Here is a 21,497-nt window from a genome sequence, read left to right on the forward strand (position 1 = left end):
TATAAGAGCAACAACTTTTTATTTTGGTATAAGAAAATCTATGATGCACAAGGCTATCAAAATATCTCAGTTCTAAGCCAGTAAGTTTTGTGTTAACTTGACATTTTTGAATTATTTATTACTTGTTACTTGTCAGTGCCCTGGTGATTGTCACTTTGGGTTTAATGACAAACACTAAAAGACTGACCACTTCCTTTCTTACTTCCAGATATCTGGTCTTAGTTTCTTTATTAGTCAGAAAGTCTTAGTGGTTCCCAGATCATGGCAGAATTGTGTGTGAAAAGAGTTATGTTCCATAGCAGATATGGCTAGTCCTAGAGTGTGTGTGTGTGTTTTTTTCCTGTTGTTTCCACAGGATTACAGCTGAAAACTTTTGTTTTGTTTTGTTTTAGGTAAATGGAGTAGATTTAGCAGGCAAATCCCAAGAGGAAGTTGTTTCCCTGTTGAGAAGCACCAAGATGGAAGGAACTGTGAGCCTTCTGGTCTTTCGCCAGGAAGACGCCTTCCACCCAAGGGAACTGGTGTGTAAATTTAGAGTAGATGAAAGATTTCTGATATGCAGCAGCCAGGGGTCTGGGTTAGTTGCCTGGTGGAAAATGTTTATTGAGACATTTTCCAAGGAGTTTCTAGATCTTACATATCTTTCAGCCCTCACTGAATACAAACATTCTTTTCTCTAATACTCCCTTAGTTTCAGAAATGGATATCCTCAGTAATGAATGGAGGGGTATTTAAACATCAGACTGTAGGGATATTTTCGAGGGCATCAAATGTTCATCACTGTACACCCTCAGATGGACTGACTGAATACAGAGACGCTGATTATTTCGGAACTGTCACTCCACAGACTGTCGCTGAAAGCTTGCCATCTTCCACACTACATATGACAAATTTTCATATTTCAAATTTTCATAGTACATGTCAGTAAGCCAAATAGATGATTGCTTCCTTACTGTTGTGTGAAAAGGAATACCTTTTTAAAAAATATCATTAAAAATAAAAAGCCCTAAGTGGCAATAAGCCTCATGGCTATTAATTATACAAATATAGGTCATGTTATTTAGGATGACATAAATGAAGGAAGTGAAAAGGCATTTACAACTTTTGCAACATGTCTCCTTCACTTTCCATACATACATTAATACATATGAAGATGTACATGGTATTGATGTGAATGAAATAAATGTCTTAGATGTACATGTTCTGAGTGTTTTTCTGCAAAAGTGCTAGGTTTCATTTATATATAAAAATGACATAATTGGAGGAGTTGCCTTTGTCTTTTAATGTGGTAAGAAAGTTGTTTTATTTCAAGTACAAGTGGTATTTTAAATATTTCAAAACAGATTATACTTGGATCCTTTTGGAATACATCCGTTTCATCTAGCTCTTAGCTCTAAACAAAAATTAATTTGTATAATCTAGAGTGACAAGGTTTTAGGAATGAGGTTTCCAAATTTATCATATAGCCCAAATTCTCTTAAGTTCTGTCTTCAAGTATGGATGTGTTAATGATAAAATTTATATTTTATTTATACATACAATAACTATATTTTATTATCTATATAAACTATATATTTCTATAAATATTATAAATGAAAGTAAATTTTAGTCATAATATCTCATCCCCTGGTTACACACTTGTCTTAAAACCTAATGTGGATTTTGTGGAAATTTCAGACTGTGATAGGGTTGAAAAGTGGACACTTTTGTTTTAAGTAGATTTTGAATAAATTATGAAAACTTCTTTATATTTAAAAATGTTTAATGCATTATTTCTCAATTTAAATTCAGTTTTTCGTTTTCCCCCCACTGTTATCCAATTTTGAGCTTAAAATGCCACCTGATCCTAAATCTGGAGATGTCTCTATTAAATTGTAAATGAGCACTTAAAAAAAAACAACTAGCTTTCCATGTGATTTGCTGAAGCTTTAATTCTTCCTCAGTGTCTCAGAGTGCACTAGTTAGCATTATTAGATTGCCAAAGCTTAGACACTGCTCTTAAGCAGCCTTTTCCAGAGTTAGTGCCAGCATATAGCCAGCTTAGGGTTATTCAGGTTCTTCTTGTCCAATTTTGATCTTCCAGGCTTCTGTTTTTCCCTTCTGCTACCTACTGTTTTTTTTTTCTTGGTTATGTAATTTATTGCTTGTGAGCTTTTCATTAAGGAGTACGCCAGTAGGCCGTCAGTCTATTATGCATGTTGCAGCTGCTTTTCAAAATTTAAAAGAATAAAATCCTGAAAACTTAAAGGGAGAGGGCATTTAAAAATAATCTTTGAATCTAGTCGACATAACTATTTTCCTCTGTTTGGGGGGTCTGTGTTTATATTCTGTGTCTAAATCTAAATACTTTTATCAATCTGTGCCTTTTTTATAAATCATCCTTGTAAGTTCCTACGCAATTAAGGCAAGTCAACATTACATGAAAAAAAAACCACATTTATTTCCTGTGCAACCTTTTAAAGTATAAAGCTGGTGGTTGAGACTGTAGTTCAAACTGTTATTATCTGGTCTAGCTATCAAATGATTCTATACCTTAAAACTTTGTTGATTGGGAAAATTTAAAAGCAAAATTAGAAACAGTGCCATGATTAGGAAAGCAGTTTGGTGAGACTTCTTTTCCTCCAAATAATAAATTCATGATGTACTATGAATGAGCAAGTAAAGATGTATATCTAGAAAAATTTCTTAAAACATACACATAAACACACACATCAGCAAAAGGTTGGAAGACAGAGCATTACATCAGCCATCATATAATTACCCTTGATACATTTTGTGGATTTTAAGAATCAACAAAATTTTCTTTAAAATAAATCATTGTGTCCCTATGTGTTGAAGATGGCTTTGGTCAGTCTGTATTTATGTTTTTCTTCAATTCTTCTAGAATGCAGAGCCAAGCCAGATGCAGATCCCAAAAGAAACGGTAAGAGCTTTGTCTTTTGAAGGATGCAGAGATGTTGGAAAGATACATGGAACTAACTTCTTACTAATTTAATATGAAGTTACTTGTCCTGCCTTTTCCTGGCTCATAATATTTAATACATGGGTTTATTAAATGCCAAAGTGGTCTTATTTTAAGGTGACTTATTGTTACCACCCAAAATGGAGTATATTTTGTGATTAATTTTGATCAGACACAAAAAAGAGAGGGATTTCCTATTCACCTGCAAAATGAGGACTAAAGCTTAGTTGTTTTACATATATGCAGAGTATTTCATGACTTATGAAATGCTCAATTATAAGTGGCCACAAAATGGAAAGAAAAGTTAAAAAACTTGATTCAGTCATGGAAAAAAAGGGAGGGCTAAGAGAATACAGTTGAAAAAGTATACCCAGGAAAATTAAAGTGACGTGTCAGTATTAGGCTAATAGCATAGTTGTTAGAATAACTATAAAAGAGATAATTTCTCTTACCAAAAGTTAAGGCCTCATAGCTCACATTAAAATGCAAACATAGTTGCATCCTGTTAAGAAAACAAGTCCTGAGACAGACTGGAGATAAAAGAGTAAGCTTAGTTCCAGCAGGCAGAAATAATACAATAAAAGGAAGCTTCGCTCTATCAGTCTCTGTGATGATGCGCTACATGGGAGTAAAAAGGGCATTTTATATTGACATGGTAGAAATTCTAACAATCAGGATCTTGTTTCCTTTTTTCATCGAACTACATAGCACAAAAACATTCATTCTCAAACTATTGTAAATGGAAATTTTAGCAAAGTCGTTTCCATAGTAGGTAATGTTGGTATGTCCCTTTCCAAAAATTTTTACATTGTCGACTAAAAAAAGTAAGAATATAAAGAATTGAAATAACATAATAAACAGTTTTCATTTTCTGTACAGCTTCATAAACAGAAAACTTTGAACTAATAAACAAAATGTTATTTTTCAAATATTTCAGTATTTAAATATTCAAATATTTGAAAAAAGGAATATTTGAAAAATAAATATTTGAAAAATATTTGAAAAAAGGAATATTTCAAATATTTCTTCTTTTTTGTTTTAAGTCTAGAATCTCACCATGTTTCACAGCTCACTGTGAACAAGCAGCCTTGACCTCCTGAGCTCGAGTGATCCTCCTATAAATATTCCACAATTCTGAAAACGGATGACAAATTACATCTTGGAGGAAAATCAGTAAACAACCTTGAGAATATTCCGCATTAATAAGCGTGTATTGTAGACAATTCCTAGCTTTAACTTCTGGTTTACAATATAAATAGGGCAATTATATCTAATCAAAATCACACTGATATTTATGTGTTGGGGGTAGATTAGACAAGGGGAAATTGGACAAATTGATTCTAAATAAATGGAGTACAATAGCAATTTATACTACTCTTTGAAAAGACAGTAATTGTGGCAGAGTATAATGTAAAGCTACAATACCTAAAACAGCATGGCATTGTTATAGTGGTAAACAAATAGATCATTTAAACAGATTAAGGGTTACAGAAACAGACATGATGTGTATAGGTATGTGCATGTATGTTAAAGAAAGTACTTCAAATTAGTAGCTTTAAAAGGATGATTTACATAGTATTTATAACAATTGCCCATTTACGTACAAAAGTAAATGGGCACCATATGTCAAAATAGATGGAAAAGATCTATAAAACAAAATAGATCCGCAGTCATTTACACACACACACACACACACATAGACACACACACACACCCGTTTGGTATCTGTACCATGATATAGTTATAGGATAAATGCAAAAGGAGGAAGTATTTACAATGTGATCCTTAGGGGAAGAGCTATTCCTTTATGGTTTAGGATAAATATCAGAATATTTTGGAAAACACAATGACTTTGCACACAAACTAATCTATTAATGTCTAAGACAATCTGAGATGGAAAATGATGCTTTAAGTAGTAAAGATAGGGATGTTCTTTCAAAACATGTAGTCAGTGCCAGGTGCAGTGGCTCACACCTGTAATACTAGCACTTCGGGAGGATCACTTGAGCTTAGGAGATTAAGACCAGCTTGGGCAACATAGCAAGACCTCATCTCTACCAAAAAGTTAAAAATAAACAACAAAAAACATGTAGTCAGTCCTGTTGAGGAAACTGATGATCGGCTGTGAACTTCTCAGTCATCAGAGGGAAAGAAGCATCTTTTGATGTGGTATTCTGTTAAGAAATGCAAGGTGCATTTCAGTTCACAAGCTGTGTCTTTATGGTAGCATGACATGGCAACTGGGAGTCACCTTAAAAAAGGAAATCATGCTGGGCACGGTGGCTCACACCTGTAATTCCAGCACTTTGGGAGGCCGAGGTGGGTGGATCACGAGGTCAGGAGATTGAGACCATCCTGGCTAAAAAGGTGAAACCCCGTGTCTACTAAAAATACAAAAATTAGCTGGGCATGGTGGTGGACGCCTGTAGTCCCAGCTACTTGGGAGGCTGAGGCAGGAGAGTGGCGTGAATCCGAGAGGTGGAGCTTGCAGTGAGCCGAGATTGTGCCACTGCACTCCAGCCTGGGTGACAAAGCGAGACACTGTCTCCAAAAAAAAAAAAGGAAAGGAAGTCGTATATACTTTTACATGTGTCTGACTTCTAGTTATACTTGGACTTTTTTTCTAATATGAGTTTCCCAAACTAAGTTAAAAGCATAGTTTAGTTTAAAATATTGTTTATTAATTTTTTATGTGTGCTCTCACATGTGTGCCTCTCTTTATGCTCCAGTTATGCAGTATCATTTTGAGTTGTAAAAGGCTTAATATTACCATGATAATTTAAGAAATTGATGGAGTATAGTCTCTGCCTTTCTACCTTTTGATGGCCAAGGATCTGTTTTAGGCTTTTTGAATATTGCTAGTTCTTGTCACATAGTATTGCTCAAGGAGAACTCCATGATAGGCTTTTGCTGTTTTTATTAGTGTTTCTTAATGACTTTTTTAAGGTTCTAGGTCTGTGAAATCTTTGCCTATTTTGTCAATGCCTAGAAATGGGGAGGAGGGGAGCAGTAATGATCTCACCACAAATCCAAGTCCTATGCCCGCTTTCATTTTGGGCTTTCTCAGGGTTGATTTTGGAGCAAACCATCTTGTATCCACTTTAAACCACGGGAATGGTACCTGTGCATACAGTATGATTCTTTCTCGTTTCCTGAAGGAGATACATTACTTCTGTCAGGAACTATACGTGATTTATACAGGCTCACAAAAAATAGAAGACAGTTTCTTTTACCTCTGATGCTTAACATTGCTTATAACATTGCAGTCCTATCTATGACTGACATGTATTCGTCAGTTATTGTGCGAAACTCTTTATGTGGATTATCTTATTTAATCTTTAAAATGTTCATGACTTGGTTCAGGCATGTCCAATATTTTGGCTTCCCTGGCCCACATTGGAAGAATTGTCTTGGACCACACATAAAATACACTAACACTAATGGTAGCAGATAAGCCACCAAATAAATAAATAAATAAATCACAAAAATTTCATAATGTTTTAAGAAAGTTTAGGTAGGAATTTGTGTTGGGCCACATTCAAAGCCAGCCTGGACTACATGCGGCCCACAGGTCTCAGGTTGGACAAACTTGACTTAGTCGGTGATATTATCCTATTGAAAGGGGAAGAACAAAGAATTAACCTTAGGACACTCCAAATCTTAGAGCCCAGAATATACTCAGGTTGTCTGACACCAGAATCTGCAGGGCAGTTTTTATATCTTCTTAATATGGCTTGGTATGTTAAGGGGAATATAAAAAAGCTAAGCTACATATATAGTTTCAGGTAATACAGTATGAGTTCCATGTTGGAGGTTGATAAACTGTGATTGAATTTTATTAAAATAAATAAGCAATAAAGAAATCCAGGGTTAGATGCCATCTCATTAGTCAAGATAGTGGTAAGAGATCTTGTTGATTTTTTTGTTGTTGTTTATATTGCTCATGGATTGATACATAGGCTTTCCTAGAACACGTGTTTAGTACCATTGATTTCCATTAACTGCTGCATGGACACGTCTGTCCTTTCCCAGCCCAGTGACCAATTTTGCAAATACTTTCTCCTCACTTGGGCTGCTCTCACCTTCTTTGCCTGTCCATATGGATGCCAACTTCTAATCCTGCTGAACTCTACCTATCTCATGAGGCTTACCCTAACCGGAACTAATGTTCTCTCCCATTTGTAGTTCTTTGTCATCTTTGTCTTTGTTTGTTTGTATTTGTAGAATGCATTTGTCTTGCTTTATTAATAAAATTCACTGATCTTGGCTCACTGGAGCCTCCGCCTCCTGGGTTCACGTGATTCTTTTGCCTCATCCTTTTGAATAGTTGGGATTACAGGCATGCCCCACTAAGCCCGGCTAATTGTTTGTGTTTTTAGTAGAACGGAGTTTTGCTATGTTGGTCAGGCTGGTCTCGAACTCCTGACTTTCAGTGATCCGCCCACCATGGCCTTCCAAAGTGCTGAGACTACAGGCGTGAGCCACCGCAGCTAGCCACATGCTTAACTTTCAAGAATTCAAAATGCATTCTAGAACATGTTATTGGGCTTTCCCTACAGAAACCACAGGGATACATTGGGGATTCTTTAGGAACTTTTTTGAAGGTCAGAAGCCATCTCGATAGGCTAACTTCAGAAAGGTTATTGTCTCAACTTAGAAATTTAATGAACTAGGAATTAAGCATGGGCCTTATTAGGTTTATTTTACTAACAGTTATATTATTAATAGATCAAGTGTAGGCTGCCATATTGATCCACTGTAAGTTGAGAAAACAGTTGAGTCAGACAAAGTGGAGAGGAACCTCAAAGAGGAGTGAATCTGTGAGCCATTACCTCTTAATCCAAAAGTGTTTAGATTCTTGGAGATAAACTCATCGTCAAATACTTCTTTAGGCTTATAATGTAAATTAATTTTAATATTCTTGAGAACATACATGGAAGTGTACAAAACTCTAGATTTTTGTGGAAGATTTATACTGACATACAGTAATCATATGTTGACCTCAGTAGTTTGATTTTTAGCAGCAAGTGTTGCTATTGTGACAACCAAATTTTATAACATGTGTGTACTTCTAGTGCCTTAAATGTTGATTCAGACTTACTTTAAAACAACCTTATTCCAAAATGGAATTCAATAATATTTTCATGATCTTACAGAAATGGTAATGATTATGGATAGTGAATACCTGCAGCAGTTTTTATGGAATTCATTTGAGATGGCTTACTATTATTATAGTAAGATAATGATTTTTTAATGTTGGGTGTGTTTTTGTTTCAGGAATACATCTTAGTTTTTGTTTAACTGTAGCCTTTTTGCAACATAGTGATAAAATTGATAATATCTTTATGATTTATTATGTTACCTTTTTGCTGTTGAAATCTTAATATAATAAAGATGGTTTTTAGATATAGCAAAACTATTGTGGCTTAATTAGTGTATGTAATTTTTATTCTGAACTGTTAGACTTTTAGAAAAGTTTCAAGAATAGTACAAAGAACTCTACAAAGAATTATTTATTCACATTCCCCAATTGTTAATATTTTACCACGTTTGCTACATAATTTTCTTCCCTCTTCCCTTTCTTCCTTCCTCTACCTATTCTTCCCTTTTCCCTCCCCCATATAATTTTATTTTTTTTGAGAGTGTTATTCTTTTGCCCAACCTGGAGTGCAGTGGTACGATCTCAGCTTACTACAACCTCCGTCTCCTGGGTTCAAGCAATTCTCCCACCTCAGCCTCCCATGTAGCTGGGATTACAGGTACCTACCACCATGCCCGGCTAATTTTTGTATTTTTAGTAGAGACGAGGTTTCACCGTGTTGGCCAGGATGGTCTTGATCTCCTGACCTTGCGATCTGCCCGCCTCTGCCTCCTGAAGTGCTGGGATTACAGGCGTGAGCCACCGTGCCAGGCCAGAAGGAGGACATTTTCTTATGTAACGGCGTTATAGTTATGAAAATGATTAAATTGATTGTATTATCAGTTGCCCCAGTTAATGTTCTTTATATCATAAATAAATGAGAGAACAAATTACAAGTAAGAATAGAATTTGGTCCTGTTTCCAATTCAGGATCATGCATGGCACTTAGTTCTTACGGCTTTTTAATCTCCTTTAACCTATTATATTTGTTAATATTTTCTCAAGAACAAATTACTCCAAGCAAATTTTTGATTTTTGAAGGGGCAGATTTCTTTGAGAATGTCCCTCAATTTGAGTTTGTCTGATGTTTCTTTGATTGGGTGAGAATTTTGGGGTTAACATTAGAGATTAATAATTGTGCAAAACATTTTTTCCTCAGCATTATTTTACCAAGCAAAAAGTTTAAAAGTGTTCCAAAATGTGTTTGGAACCATTCGAATTAGAAAACAGCATAATAAAGCCAGATATGACTTTGAACTTTACTAATAAGAATAATGAACTTTATAATATCAGTACAAATAACATACAGAAATGTTCATCTCACATATGGGATAAATTAAAATGGGGAACTTAAGGAAATTTTGAAGTTTGATTGGAGGGTTATTCTTTTATTGAGAGGTTTATCATGGTTCTTAAATTTAAGAAGAATTTAAGAAAAATTTAAGAACCATGATAATTTCTCCATTTAAAAAATCCTTCTCTTAAAAATATAAATGGTTGCTCATATTGTCTCAGATACCTACCTGCATATTATTTAATCTCTGTTTGTTGAATAAGTATATTCTCTCTTTCATGTCTATGAAAAGTTCTGTTGTGCGTGACACTGTGATGGTCTGCTGTCATGGCATGGTTGTTTTTTAGAACTGTCCTAAGGTGCTCATTCATAGCCCATTTTTGTCCCCAGCAGTAGCCCCTGCCCATTATATACAGGTGCTCCTCAATTTATGATGGGGTTACTTCCCCATAAGTTTGTCAGTAAACCCACTGTATGTTGAAAATATTGTTACGGTGAAAATGCGTTTATACACCTAACCTATGACGCTGTAACCCAGCTTAGCCTACCTCATGTGCTCAGAACGTTTACCTTAGCCTTCAGTTGGGCAAAACAATTAAGACAAAGTTATTTTACAGTAAAGTGTTGAATATCTTATCTAATTTGTGCGATGCTATACTGAAAGTGAGCAATAGAATGGTTTCATGGGCACCATCAAAAGTTGAAAAATCATTATGTTGAAACATTGTAAGTTGTGGACTATCTGTATAACCCTCTACCAATTTCCCCTCCTCCATGCAGTGTTTTTTTTTGAGGAAGCAGAATTAAAGAAATGATATGAAATGGAATTTTTTGTATTGTAAAAATAATGCATATCAACTGTAGAAAATTCAGTCACGTGTAGAAGAAAATTAAAATCACTTGTAATTCTGTGACTTATCGTCATTTTGATGTATTTTTTTTATATACATATTTCTGTCTGTGAGCCCAGCCAAAGATAATGTATTTTTTTAAATGATTTTCTTGGTCTGATGTGGTGGCTCATGTCTGTCATCCCAGACTTTGGGAGGCCAAGACGGGTGGGTCACCTGAGGTCAGGAGTTTGAGACTAGCCTAACCAACATGGCAAAACCCTGTCTCTACTAAAAATACAAAAATTAGCCAGGCGTAGTGACATACGTCTTCAGTGCCAACTGCTTCGGAGACTGAGGCAGGACAGTTGCTTGAACCCGGAAAGCAAGATTGCACTGAGTTGAGATCATACCACTGCACTTCAGCCTGGGCAACAGAGCGAGACTCCATCTCAGAAAAAATAAATAAATAAAAAGATGTTCTTGTCTACCTATTTAATATGTATCATGTCCCAGCCACATATCCTATTATTGTTAATAAATGTCATGCCCCAGGCATGAGTGAAGACTGACATAAATTCCTACCTTCTGAAGCTTCTAGTGATCTTTGAAGGCAGACATTAATTCATAAAAATATGTTGTGGAGGTTTTTGATTGGCGTACTGGAAGTTATGAAAGCCCAAAGGGTAAAACTCAATTTCTTAGTCACAAATACTTTCTTGTCTTACATAATATTTTGATAAGATACTTAATTAGCTGAATGGCATCCCCATTGTGTAGCTATATCTTAATTTTCCTAACTTTCTGTCATACACGTCAATTTTTAGCTATCGTAATTAAAACAATACCCTCACAGTTAAATCTTTGTACATGATCACAACTATTTTTGTAGGCCATATTACCAAAAGTAATATTTCTAGCTTAAGAAAAAGGCAAACTGGGCCGGGTGCGGTGGCTCAAGCCTGTAATCCCAGCACTTTGGGAGGCCGAGACGGGCGGATCACAAGGTCAGGAGATCGAGACCATCCTGGCTAACACGGTGAAACCCCGTCTCTACTAAAAAATACAAAAAACTAGCCGGGCGAGGTGGCGGGCGCCTGTAGTCCCAGCTACTCAGGAGGCTGAGGCAGGAGAATGGCGTAAGCCTGGGAGGCGGAGCTTGCAGTGAGCTGAGATCCGGCCACTGCACTCCAGCCTGGGCGACAGAGCGAGACTCCGTCTCAAAAAAAAAAAAAAAAAAAAAGGCAAACTGTAGAAGGTTTAGATAAGCATTGCCAAGTTGGTTTCCATAAATATTGTACTATTTTTTACATTCACCAGCAGTGCAAGAACATGCCCATTTCACCACACCTTCCACAGTATTAAATATCATTACTTTTATTTTTTTAATGTTCTGTGGCATAGCAATATTTGTTGGATGTCATTAAAGGAAATGTATGGAGCAATTTGATACCTTTGATTGATTTGCAAGTAAGATTGAACCTTGTAGTTGGAGGTTTATTTATTGGTTCTCTCATCTTTCTTTAGTGAATGGCTTGTTTATATCCCTTTCCTGTTTGATGCGGACTGCTTATCTTTTTGTTATTAATTTACTAGGGATTTGTGCATTAAAGATAATAACTCAGCTGGGCATAGTGGCTCTTGCCTGTAATCCCAGCACATTGGGACGCTGAGGTGGGGGGGATTGCTTGAGCCCAGGAATTTGAGACCAGCATGGGCAACATAGCAAGACCCTATCTCTACAAAAAAAAGAAAAAGTTAGTCAGTCTTGGTGGTGTGCCCTGGGATCCCAGCTACTTGGGAGGCTGAGGGCAGGAGAATCACTTGAGTCCAGGAATTCAAGGTTATGGGGAGCTATGATCATGCCGTTGCACTCCAGCCTGGACAACAGACAAGACCCTGTCTAAAAAAAAAGATAATTCTGTAGATAAGGGCAGATCTTGAGGGAGAGAAATTAATGATTTATAATGGAGAGATAAAACTTTTGCTGAGTCACATATTTTGTTACAAAGTCAAAAATTGACTATTGAGCTCACTCCTATAATTTTATGGTCTTCTATCATTTGTGCACAGACCATGTTTCTCTTGCCTCTCTTCACAATATTTTATACATTCTCATCCAAATTTTCATTTGTTGTGGCTCAGAGATTACCCTTCCCATGATTGTTTTTCTGCTGCTTAACACGATCAACTCTTATTTCCTTTTTTATAGATAACACCTGTGCTGCAGATTAACTGTGGAATTGGGCCTATAGGCCAGCTCTATTCTCAGTTTTTTGGACTGTTATTTGGGGAAGAAGGAAAAAGGGGCCATGGTGGTGCCCACTTGTGACTCTTTCTGTCTCACTACAGATAGAAATGTACATCTTTTCTGCTGTTCTCAGGAGGGTGGGATACTAAGTAGCTTTCACAATACCCGTTCAGCAGGTTGCTTAGCAAAGGTGCCCTTTTGTTCTGGGTATTTAAAGACAGCAAATGGTAATGGAGAAATGGGCAAAGGAAGAACTGACAGGCTTTATTGATGAAAACAATCACTGAGGTATACACACATGTATGTGCATGAGAAAGGTATTCTTGAGTGACATGACTGTGCACAGATGACATGAGGAGCGAGTTAAAGAAAATAATTTTTACATTTCTGTAGAAAGATCTTAATTCAAGAAATAGTTGATAAGGTGCAGAATCTGGGTGGAATAACAAGGTGATAGAAAGTTTCTGCTTTACATCAGAATATGGAGATTCCTATACTATCTGACTTTATGAACGTTCTCAGTAATACAGAATTTCAAATGATTTTTGAAGAGCAAAATTTTTTAAAAACACTTTTCTGCCAGAGAACTAAGTTCTAAAAGCTGGCATTAATTTCTGTCTATGTCAAAAGCCAAATGGATTAATAATGGAATATCACATGAAACATACAATGTTTCACGTCAATGTTCTTAATGATAATAATAACTTAAGACTTGATAAGAAAGCTGAAAAAGATTATTCCCATTCTGCAGTTGTTATAATAAATGAAACTATCCCCTGGAGAATATGCTCTTTTTTAAAACAGGTTCAGAGATCGGCAGTCAGAAAATATTCCAAATTGATTAAAATTTTTCATTATATATGCAGCCAGCTCCTTATCCTGATCTTTCAAGTAGGAAAAATATGAGAATTGTAAGCCTTGGTAAAATGTTATGGAAATGTAAAACTCAGTAAACACTAAAAAAGCAACTGAAGATTCAAATCAGAAAATAACAATTAAGAACCTTCCAGAGTTGAAGCAAGTAAGCATAGTGAATGATGAGACTTAGATGTGTCCATAGAAAGACTATTCTTGTTTTCCATTTTTTCAAATGTAGCTTTTCCAGGCAGTACTGATTGACAGAGTAATTTTTTATTTCAATGACCTCCAGATTTAAAGGCAAGGGGGGAACTATGGTGTATATTGATGCTGTTTTGTATTTTAAACATCAAAATTTACCATACTTTATATTTCTGTAACCGATTTTATATTGAGGTAGTGCACTTCATTTACACATAGTCATTATTTAGTACTCTGTTAATGTTTCAAGGGGCTGGGCACGTAAGCCTAACACTTTGAGAGGCCAAAGCGGGCAGATGGCTTGAGCCCAGGAGTCTGAAACCAGCCTGGCCAACATGGTGAAACCCCATCTCTAAAGAAATACAAAAATTCGCCCTGTTTGATGGCATGCACCTGTAGTCCCAGCTACTCTAGAGGCTGCAGTGGGAGGATCACCTTAGCCTGAGGAGGTCAAAGGTGTAGAGAGTGTTGATTGACCACTGCATTCCAGCCTGGGTGACAGAGGGAGACCTCAAAAAACAAAAACACTTGTTTTGAGCCACATGGACCAAAATAAAAAGTGTGTTGAATATTCATGTTTATAGAGCAAAGCATGTATATAAAAATACTTTTGTATCAAAGTGTTGATATATTTGATCTTTTTTTGCTCACAATATATTGTTTTTATTTGAGCTATAATTGTTCTCTGGGAATATTTTAAATCTAATTTTTATAATGAGTAGGCTTAAGGCTTTATTTGGACTTTGATCTTAAAATGTACTTACTTTGCATAGTTAACATGGCTATTACCCTGTATTTTTTCAGGTTCTTATTTTGAGTTCTTCATTATATAAGTTTTAATTTTTTTTAACCCATTAGCAAGTTTATTGTAATTGAAGTGTTACTTGTCTTTTAAAAACTATGAGGCCAGCCTTTGAGATAGCACAAAGATGTCCTACCATAAAATGTTAACTTTACATATTTGTAAATTAGAAACATCACTTTACATATCACATTACTATGGGTCTAACGATTTATAAATAGCATTTTGCTTATTTTATGATGATCTAAAAAATTCACTTACAGATGAATAGTGTACTCTCAAAATATATTTTATCTAATTGAGACATCTGAGATTGCATGTTTATGCCCCAAATTCCTTGCATTCCAAATTTCCTTGAATTCCAAATTCCTTGGGTTGATTTTTATTCTTATTAGGACATTTCAAAAATTTGGTAGGATGCAGTCACCTACTTTTTTCGTGTTATTGAACATTCTGTAAAAGCACGATCTGTTTAAAGTATATATTCCTACATATCTGTGTACCATTATATTTCTTATTCTTTAATTATAATTTGATAAGTCAAGCTTGAGTGATTAAACAGATGCTAGATAAATATTTCAAAAGTGGGAAAAGAGGAGGAGAAATAGGTTTTAGAACTAGATGTACCATTCAGTTTTTACTTGAAGAGCCTGTGCCACATGTCTGTTATGTGGTTGGAGCAAGAATTTGTGCTTAAACAAGCATCCTGGCCTTACTGATTTGGACATGACCAGTATAGAGATGGTGGAAATCTTGGCCATGAGTGGGATTGCTGAGGAGGAGGACCTCAGAAGGCTGAGTGCTTCCTCTTCAGGAGTGTAGCCTTTCTTAATGATAGACTGTCATCTTAATGCAGTTTATTCAGTTATACATTAAGCTTTCATTTCTTCCTCTGTTTTAAGGGAGGTGAACAAGAATTCGTATATCCTTGATGTTTTTTATTTTAAAAGTCTTCCTTGTCTTCTGTACTTGGTGACTATGAAATTAAATCTGATATATAACTAATTAATTAAACAAGATTACCTGAATAATATTTACCAGCTCTATTAAGTACGCTACAATGTTGTGGAAAAGTTTTCTGTGATGTTGTATATCTCTACTTGATCTCACAGATGTTGACGTTGCAATTATTTAGGGGCTGTCTGAACCCAGATACCGTTTTCTGCTGATTTTGTATGATCAGGATTTGGTATTTTTTTGTGAATAAACACCATTAGTGAACATTAAATGTATTGATAACTTCAGAATTTCCTTATAAAAAGGGAGATAAATGAATTATATTTATTTATTTTTACTCCTGTTGTTACTGTTTTTCTTGTCGTTTAGAGTATATAATGAGACCAAAAAAATCCCGAACTCTAGAACTCTACTAGTCTTTAGTCCGTCCACTACATTTTCCCCCTAACTTTCTCAAATCTGATTTAGGTTTGGTTCAATATTGAATAATTGCTACATACAAATATTAACAGCTGGTTCCAGAAATCTTCTGGAGTGGGTGCAGATGTACTGTTTTCATGGATCTTGCTGTGGAAACTTGGTGGAAATATTTTGCCTCTTAAGGAACTGCTCATTAGCAGTCTTTAAAAATAACTTTGAGAAAGAAACATTGGAATATAATGTGCTGTGCAATTTTGTTCCCTATTAGAAAGCAGAAGATGAGGATATTGTTCTCACACCTGATGGCACCAGAGAATTTCTGACGTTTGAAGTCCCACTTAATGATTCGGGATCTGCTGGCCTTGGTGTCAGTGTCAAAGGTAACCGGTCAAAAGAGAACCACGCAGATTTGGGAATCTTTGTCAAGTCCATTATTAATGGAGGAGCAGCATCTAAAGTGAGTGTCAGCTTTACCATGCGTATGCCTTTTAATTTCAACATTGTTCCTATTTTGAAAACATATTCCTATTGAAACTTTTAATTTCAACCCTGTTTCTATTTTGAAAACATATGCAGTTAACAAAAGTTTTCTCATTTCTTCATGGTACCCACATTCACAATCAAACAACTAGGAGATGTCTCAGTGATGTGTCATGTGGGGATGGAGTCCATAACTTCAATTCTTCATTTTTTCTCTCACAGAACATATAACCCGTAGACATGCTAGTTAAATGAAGTTAATCTATGCAAAGACTTGGCATAGGTCCTGACACAGAATGGGCGTATAGTAGACATTAATCTTTCCCCTCCCCTCCCTTGTTTGTGGGTCACTTACTCTATTTCTCAGCCTAGAGAAAATTTCCTGGCCATTTGTTAAGGGGACAGTTCTCTGCAACTGTCTAATAGCCTTGAGCTTTTACATGTCTTGGTTTCTAAATAACCTCTATGGGTGTTTCTGGAAGCAAGAAAGTAATCACTTTGTGTCCTTTGAATTAGTATGCTATTTTGGTAAACAGATTATGATAATGACTTGATTTACAAATGTATAAATGATTGAAATAGACACAGGCTACAATGGCTGCTTAGACGTTATTATGCCAGTGTTCAATTGGGCATAATCCATTAGGATTAAAGCTCTCCACTTTTTTTTTTTTTGCTTTGTTTTTTAATTTTATTTATTAACTAAAGGAAAAGCTACTTCTTTTATAGCAGTCTATTTAATAGCACTTATTTTTACCTGTTTTCTTCCCAGGATGGAAGGCTTCGGGTGAATGATCAACTGATAGCAGTAAATGGAGAATCCCTGTTGGGCAAGACAAACCAAGATGCCATGGAAACCCTAAGAAGGTCTATGTCTACTGAAGGCAATAAACGAGGAATGATCCAGCTTATTGTTGCAAGGAGAATAAGCAAGTGCAGTGAGGTAAAAATTGCAAAAAAGTACTAGCATCTGAGATTGTAATAAAACTACATTTCTGTCCTAATTTTGGACAAAGGGTGTTAGGTTCCAGGACCTTACCTCAAAAGACCATAAATTATCTTTGCTTGTTGTGGTTTTATTATTTTGTAGGTGGATTGTGATTTGTGTTCCTAAGTCTTGTGATCAACATATTCCTAAGCGGATATTAATACTCCTATTGCCAACTCAGCAGGAAACACTGGGATCTCAAAAGCCGCTTTAGCTGAATTTTTTCTTGAAATCAGGGTCACATCTTCCTTCTCAGAGCCAACAGTTTCTCTTCTAGTTGGCAGAGTTATACCTGGGAGGTGAATCATGCAGAGAAACAGTTGCTTATTCATTTGTTTATCTAAAATGGGATGCCTCTTACAAAGTCCCTAGTAGGAAACAGTCTTTCTTTCTCCCATCCTTTCTTTTTTTTTTTTTTAAAGACAGGATCTCACTGTGTTGACCACGCTGCAGTTCAGTGTTGTGGTCACAGCTCAATGCAGCCTCCATCTTCTAGGCTCAAGTCATCCTCCTGCCTCAGTCTGCAAAGTCCTGGGATTACAGGCATGCGCCATAGCACATGGCCCATAGTCTGGCTTTCTTAGATGATGGTGTGCTCTTGTGAGATTATCAATAGCGTATACCTCCCTTTCTTTCTTCAGTCCCCATTTTCTCTTTCTCTATGGGATTGAGTCTCTTCTCTTTGAATGCCTCCTTTTTCAGTGATCTGTATTGCATTATACTCTGCTTGTTCTAAATGTATGTTGCAGTTTGGAATTACGAGTGAGGAGAACACAGAGCATCCTCTCTTGAAGGATAGGATCATATATTTTCCCAAATATGGAAAAACATATTTGTTGTATAATAGGGCATTTGAAAGTTAAAAATAAATTATATGTAGACTTGATAATATTGGAGCTTGAAAAAAGCTAAATTTCATGGATCCATTATAAATTATGTGCCATCTGTAGAAAATAGGTCAGACTAGCCTGTGTGCAAAATGAGCTGTTGAAAATGTGAAGTTTTTCTTAAATCAATGTTCAGATTCCCACATTTTAAGATCAACTAAGATAAAATGATTAGCAAATAATACAAACTGAAAATGATACCTAAATTTTTTAAGTGATTTTCTTAATTTTTAAACTTCTGTTTAATAAACATATAAAGCAAACTTTTCAGGTTGCAGTGACCACTCATCTGAACCTATGATACAAGCATATTTTACAAAGAAAATATACTCTTGAGCTCAGCTGGTAGTCAATATAGAGGTGACGTGTTCTGAAAGATCACTGACCACTGAATTATTTTGTTATTTGTATTTGCCAAATGTAGAATGAGTTAACAGTAATCAACAAATTAATTTCCATATCAAGAGAACAACATAACCTTAACTAAAAAATCTCAGAATGGAGAAGAGTGGGACATAAAAACATTCATTTGTGTAAGATAAATATAAAAGCTAATCCCTCACAGTAGGATACCGGACTGATATTTTCCTCTCTTCCCTCCCTCCTGGACTAATGGAATAATAGTTTTTACTCATTGCAAAATCATTAGCTGATCCTTTAACTTAAGTCCCACAAAGCACTATGTGAAAACGTCTCAACTTCAGTTTACAAAACATATCATTCTCTATTACGCCTTTTTCTTTTGGCCGCCTGAATACTTTCCCATTCCACAGGACAATTTTCATTCCATAGATACTTACTGAGCATCTTATGTATATCCGAAAATGTGTTAGATCCTAGGGACATAGCAGTGAATAAGACAGATGGCATGCATTCTACTGGACGACATATCACCTTCGTCTTTTAGAGACCAACTGAAATTTTTAACACCTTCTCAACATTTTCCTTCACAGAAAACATTGAATGCTGTAGGAGGACTTAAAATGCAGAAATGGACTGAAGATCAGTGTCCTACTTTTATCTGATTCAGATTATCCCTGTTGTTCCCCCCAAACAGTGACAAAGTAAACCTGACCAGCCTGAAAATGTTTTGATAAAAGCACTGATTTTATTCCCTCTTGTCCTGTAAGAGACATGAAATTAGAATCCCCCTGAAATATCTCTGTGTCTTATTCACTTCTCCATATTAATTTGTGTGAATGAATATGATTTAAGTAAGGAAACAGCTGCAATAGACAGTAATAGACTTTAATATTCAGTATCCCTTTTGGTATCATTTTCATACATTGCTGGTTATTACTATTTCTTAGGACAGCATAAGCTTATAAAGCAATTATATAAAAAAAAATCTTATGAGTACTGTGCTATCTTTGTAATACTAGCAAGAAGCCTTTTGTACTGATAGGGTTTAACTAAAGAATTACATGAAGACAGAAGATCTCAATTCAGCTTCCCATAAGGCGTAAGACAGGATTTTTCTGCTGTTGTACTTATGTATTACCTTTGGAAAACCTTCTCCTTTGCACACTGGGAGGGTATGTGTAAATTATTTTACAGTAAATATTGATATAAGCATAGGACATCATGCTGTCCTGAACAAATCTCAAGCCAGAATAATGTGCTGAGTTTTCTTTCTAGGTCTTTTAATCAGCCGTATAGTCCAGTCTTTGCCAATCAGAAAACTGTATTTTGCTATCTCATCTTTAAGTCCAAGGTTTGCATATTTAATTTCAAGTTAGGGAAGGTAAGAATATGTAAAAGAAAATCTTTTGTTCTTTGTCACATTTTTCTTTCTCTTATACATGGAAGTGCTGTGTATTAATATGTCTTCTTTATTTTTCATTTTTGTAGAGACAGGGTCTTGCTATGTTGTCCAGGCTGTTCTCCAGCTCCTGGCCTCAGGCTGCCAAAGTGCCGAGATTTCAGGCATGAGCCACCTCACCTGGTCCAATATGTTTTCTTTGAATTTATTTGTCAGCTCCCTTCACTAGTTATTATGTTAAAGCTCTGTATTTCCCTAACATTAGTCCTTACAAGACACATTGGAGACATTCTCTGGGAGCTATTTCTTAGCCTGTTTTGCTTGACCTTTCAGGAATCTGCAGACACTATCTCATTCTCAAAGTGTCTCCTATCTACTGTCTCTAGTTTTCTGCTACCATACTCTGGGTCTTCTCTAAAGTTTCCTCTTTTCTGCCTGTTCTTTCATTGTTCTTGTCTCTCAAAGTTCCTCGGGGTCTGTTGTCTGTTTTGTTGGTTGTGTTTTTTTTTTTTTTTTTGAGATGGAGTCTCATTCTGTCGCCCAGGCTGGAGTACAGTGGCGTGATCTCAGCTCACTACAACCTCTGCCTCCCGGGTTCAAGTGATTCTCCAGCTTCAGCCTCCTGAGTAGCTGGGATTACAGACGTGCACCATACCCAGCTAATTTTTTGTGTTTTTAGTAGAGATGAGGTTTCACCATGTTCATCAGGCTGGTCTCAAACTCCCGACCTCGTGATCTGCCCACCTCAGCCTCCCAAAGTGCTGGGATTACAGGCGTGAGTCACTGCACCCTTCCAGGTCTCTTTGTTTTTAACTCTGCTCATACTCCCTAGCTGATCTCCACTCCCTGGTCCTCTGAAACCACTTGTTAGGATGAATACCATCATCCTCTTTCCAGCTCACAACTCCACTCTGGCACCAGATCCCTCTGTCCACCTGCCTAGGGAAATATTTCCTGCTATGTCTTATGGGCACCTAATTCACAAGGGACCACATTCTTTCTGTTGTAGAAGGCAGAGATCTGGGGTCACCCAAATGACCCTCTCAATGCTGTCATTATGCCTGTTGCCTATTGCCTCTACCTCTAGAATTTCCCTCTATTCTTTTTTGGAGACAAAGTCTCACTGTCTCGCTCTGTCGCGTAGGCTAGAGTGCAGTGGTGCAGTCTCAGCTCACTGTAGCCTCAACTTCCCATGCTCCAGCAATGCAGCCACCTGTCTCCCTAGTAGCTGGGACCACAGGCATGCACCACCGCACTCAACTAATTTTTTCTTTAAAGACCGGATCTCACTATGTTGCCCAGGATGATTTTCTACTCCTGGGCTCAAGTAATCCTTTGGCCTCAGCTTCCCAAAGTGCTGAAATTACGTCTGTGAGCCACTGCGCCTGGCCTAAAATCTCTCTTCCCTCAGCTGCTCCCCTCTCTCCTCTCTGCCACTGCCTGAGTTCCGACCTCATCCTCTCACCAGGCTCACTGCTGCAGCTCCCTGAGGGGTTTCTCTGCAATCAGGCTTTCTCCCTCATTCCATTCTCTGCACTGCAGTCAGGCAAATTTTTCTACAAAACACATTGATCATGTCAGTCCCTGCTGAAACCCCTTCGGGAGCTTTCCACGTCTCCAGTATCAACCAGTCTCCATCATGGGGCCCACTGGGACATGCCTGAT

The 21,497-nt window shown here is 36.6% G+C and overlaps 1 protein-coding gene across 1 annotated transcript in view; it reads left to right on the forward strand.

Annotated features, from left to right (window-relative positions):
- Nucleotides 1-21,497, forward strand: part of PARD3 (par-3 family cell polarity regulator) — a 722,486-nt gene that overhangs the window by 455,607 nt on the left and 245,382 nt on the right. The window contains exons 11-14 of the mRNA XM_011956182.1: nt 393-521; nt 2,885-2,923; nt 15,984-16,172; nt 16,968-17,138. Of these exons, the coding sequence (XP_011811572.1) occupies nt 393-521; nt 2,885-2,923; nt 15,984-16,172; nt 16,968-17,138 (528 nt within the window). The remainder of the gene's footprint in view (nt 1-392; nt 522-2,884; nt 2,924-15,983; nt 16,173-16,967; nt 17,139-21,497) is intronic.

Source organism: Colobus angolensis, unplaced genomic scaffold, assembly GCF_000951035.1.
Source record: "Colobus angolensis palliatus isolate OR3802 unplaced genomic scaffold, Cang.pa_1.0 Scaffold41, whole genome shotgun sequence".
NCBI lineage: Eukaryota > Metazoa > Chordata > Mammalia > Primates > Cercopithecidae > Colobus > Colobus angolensis.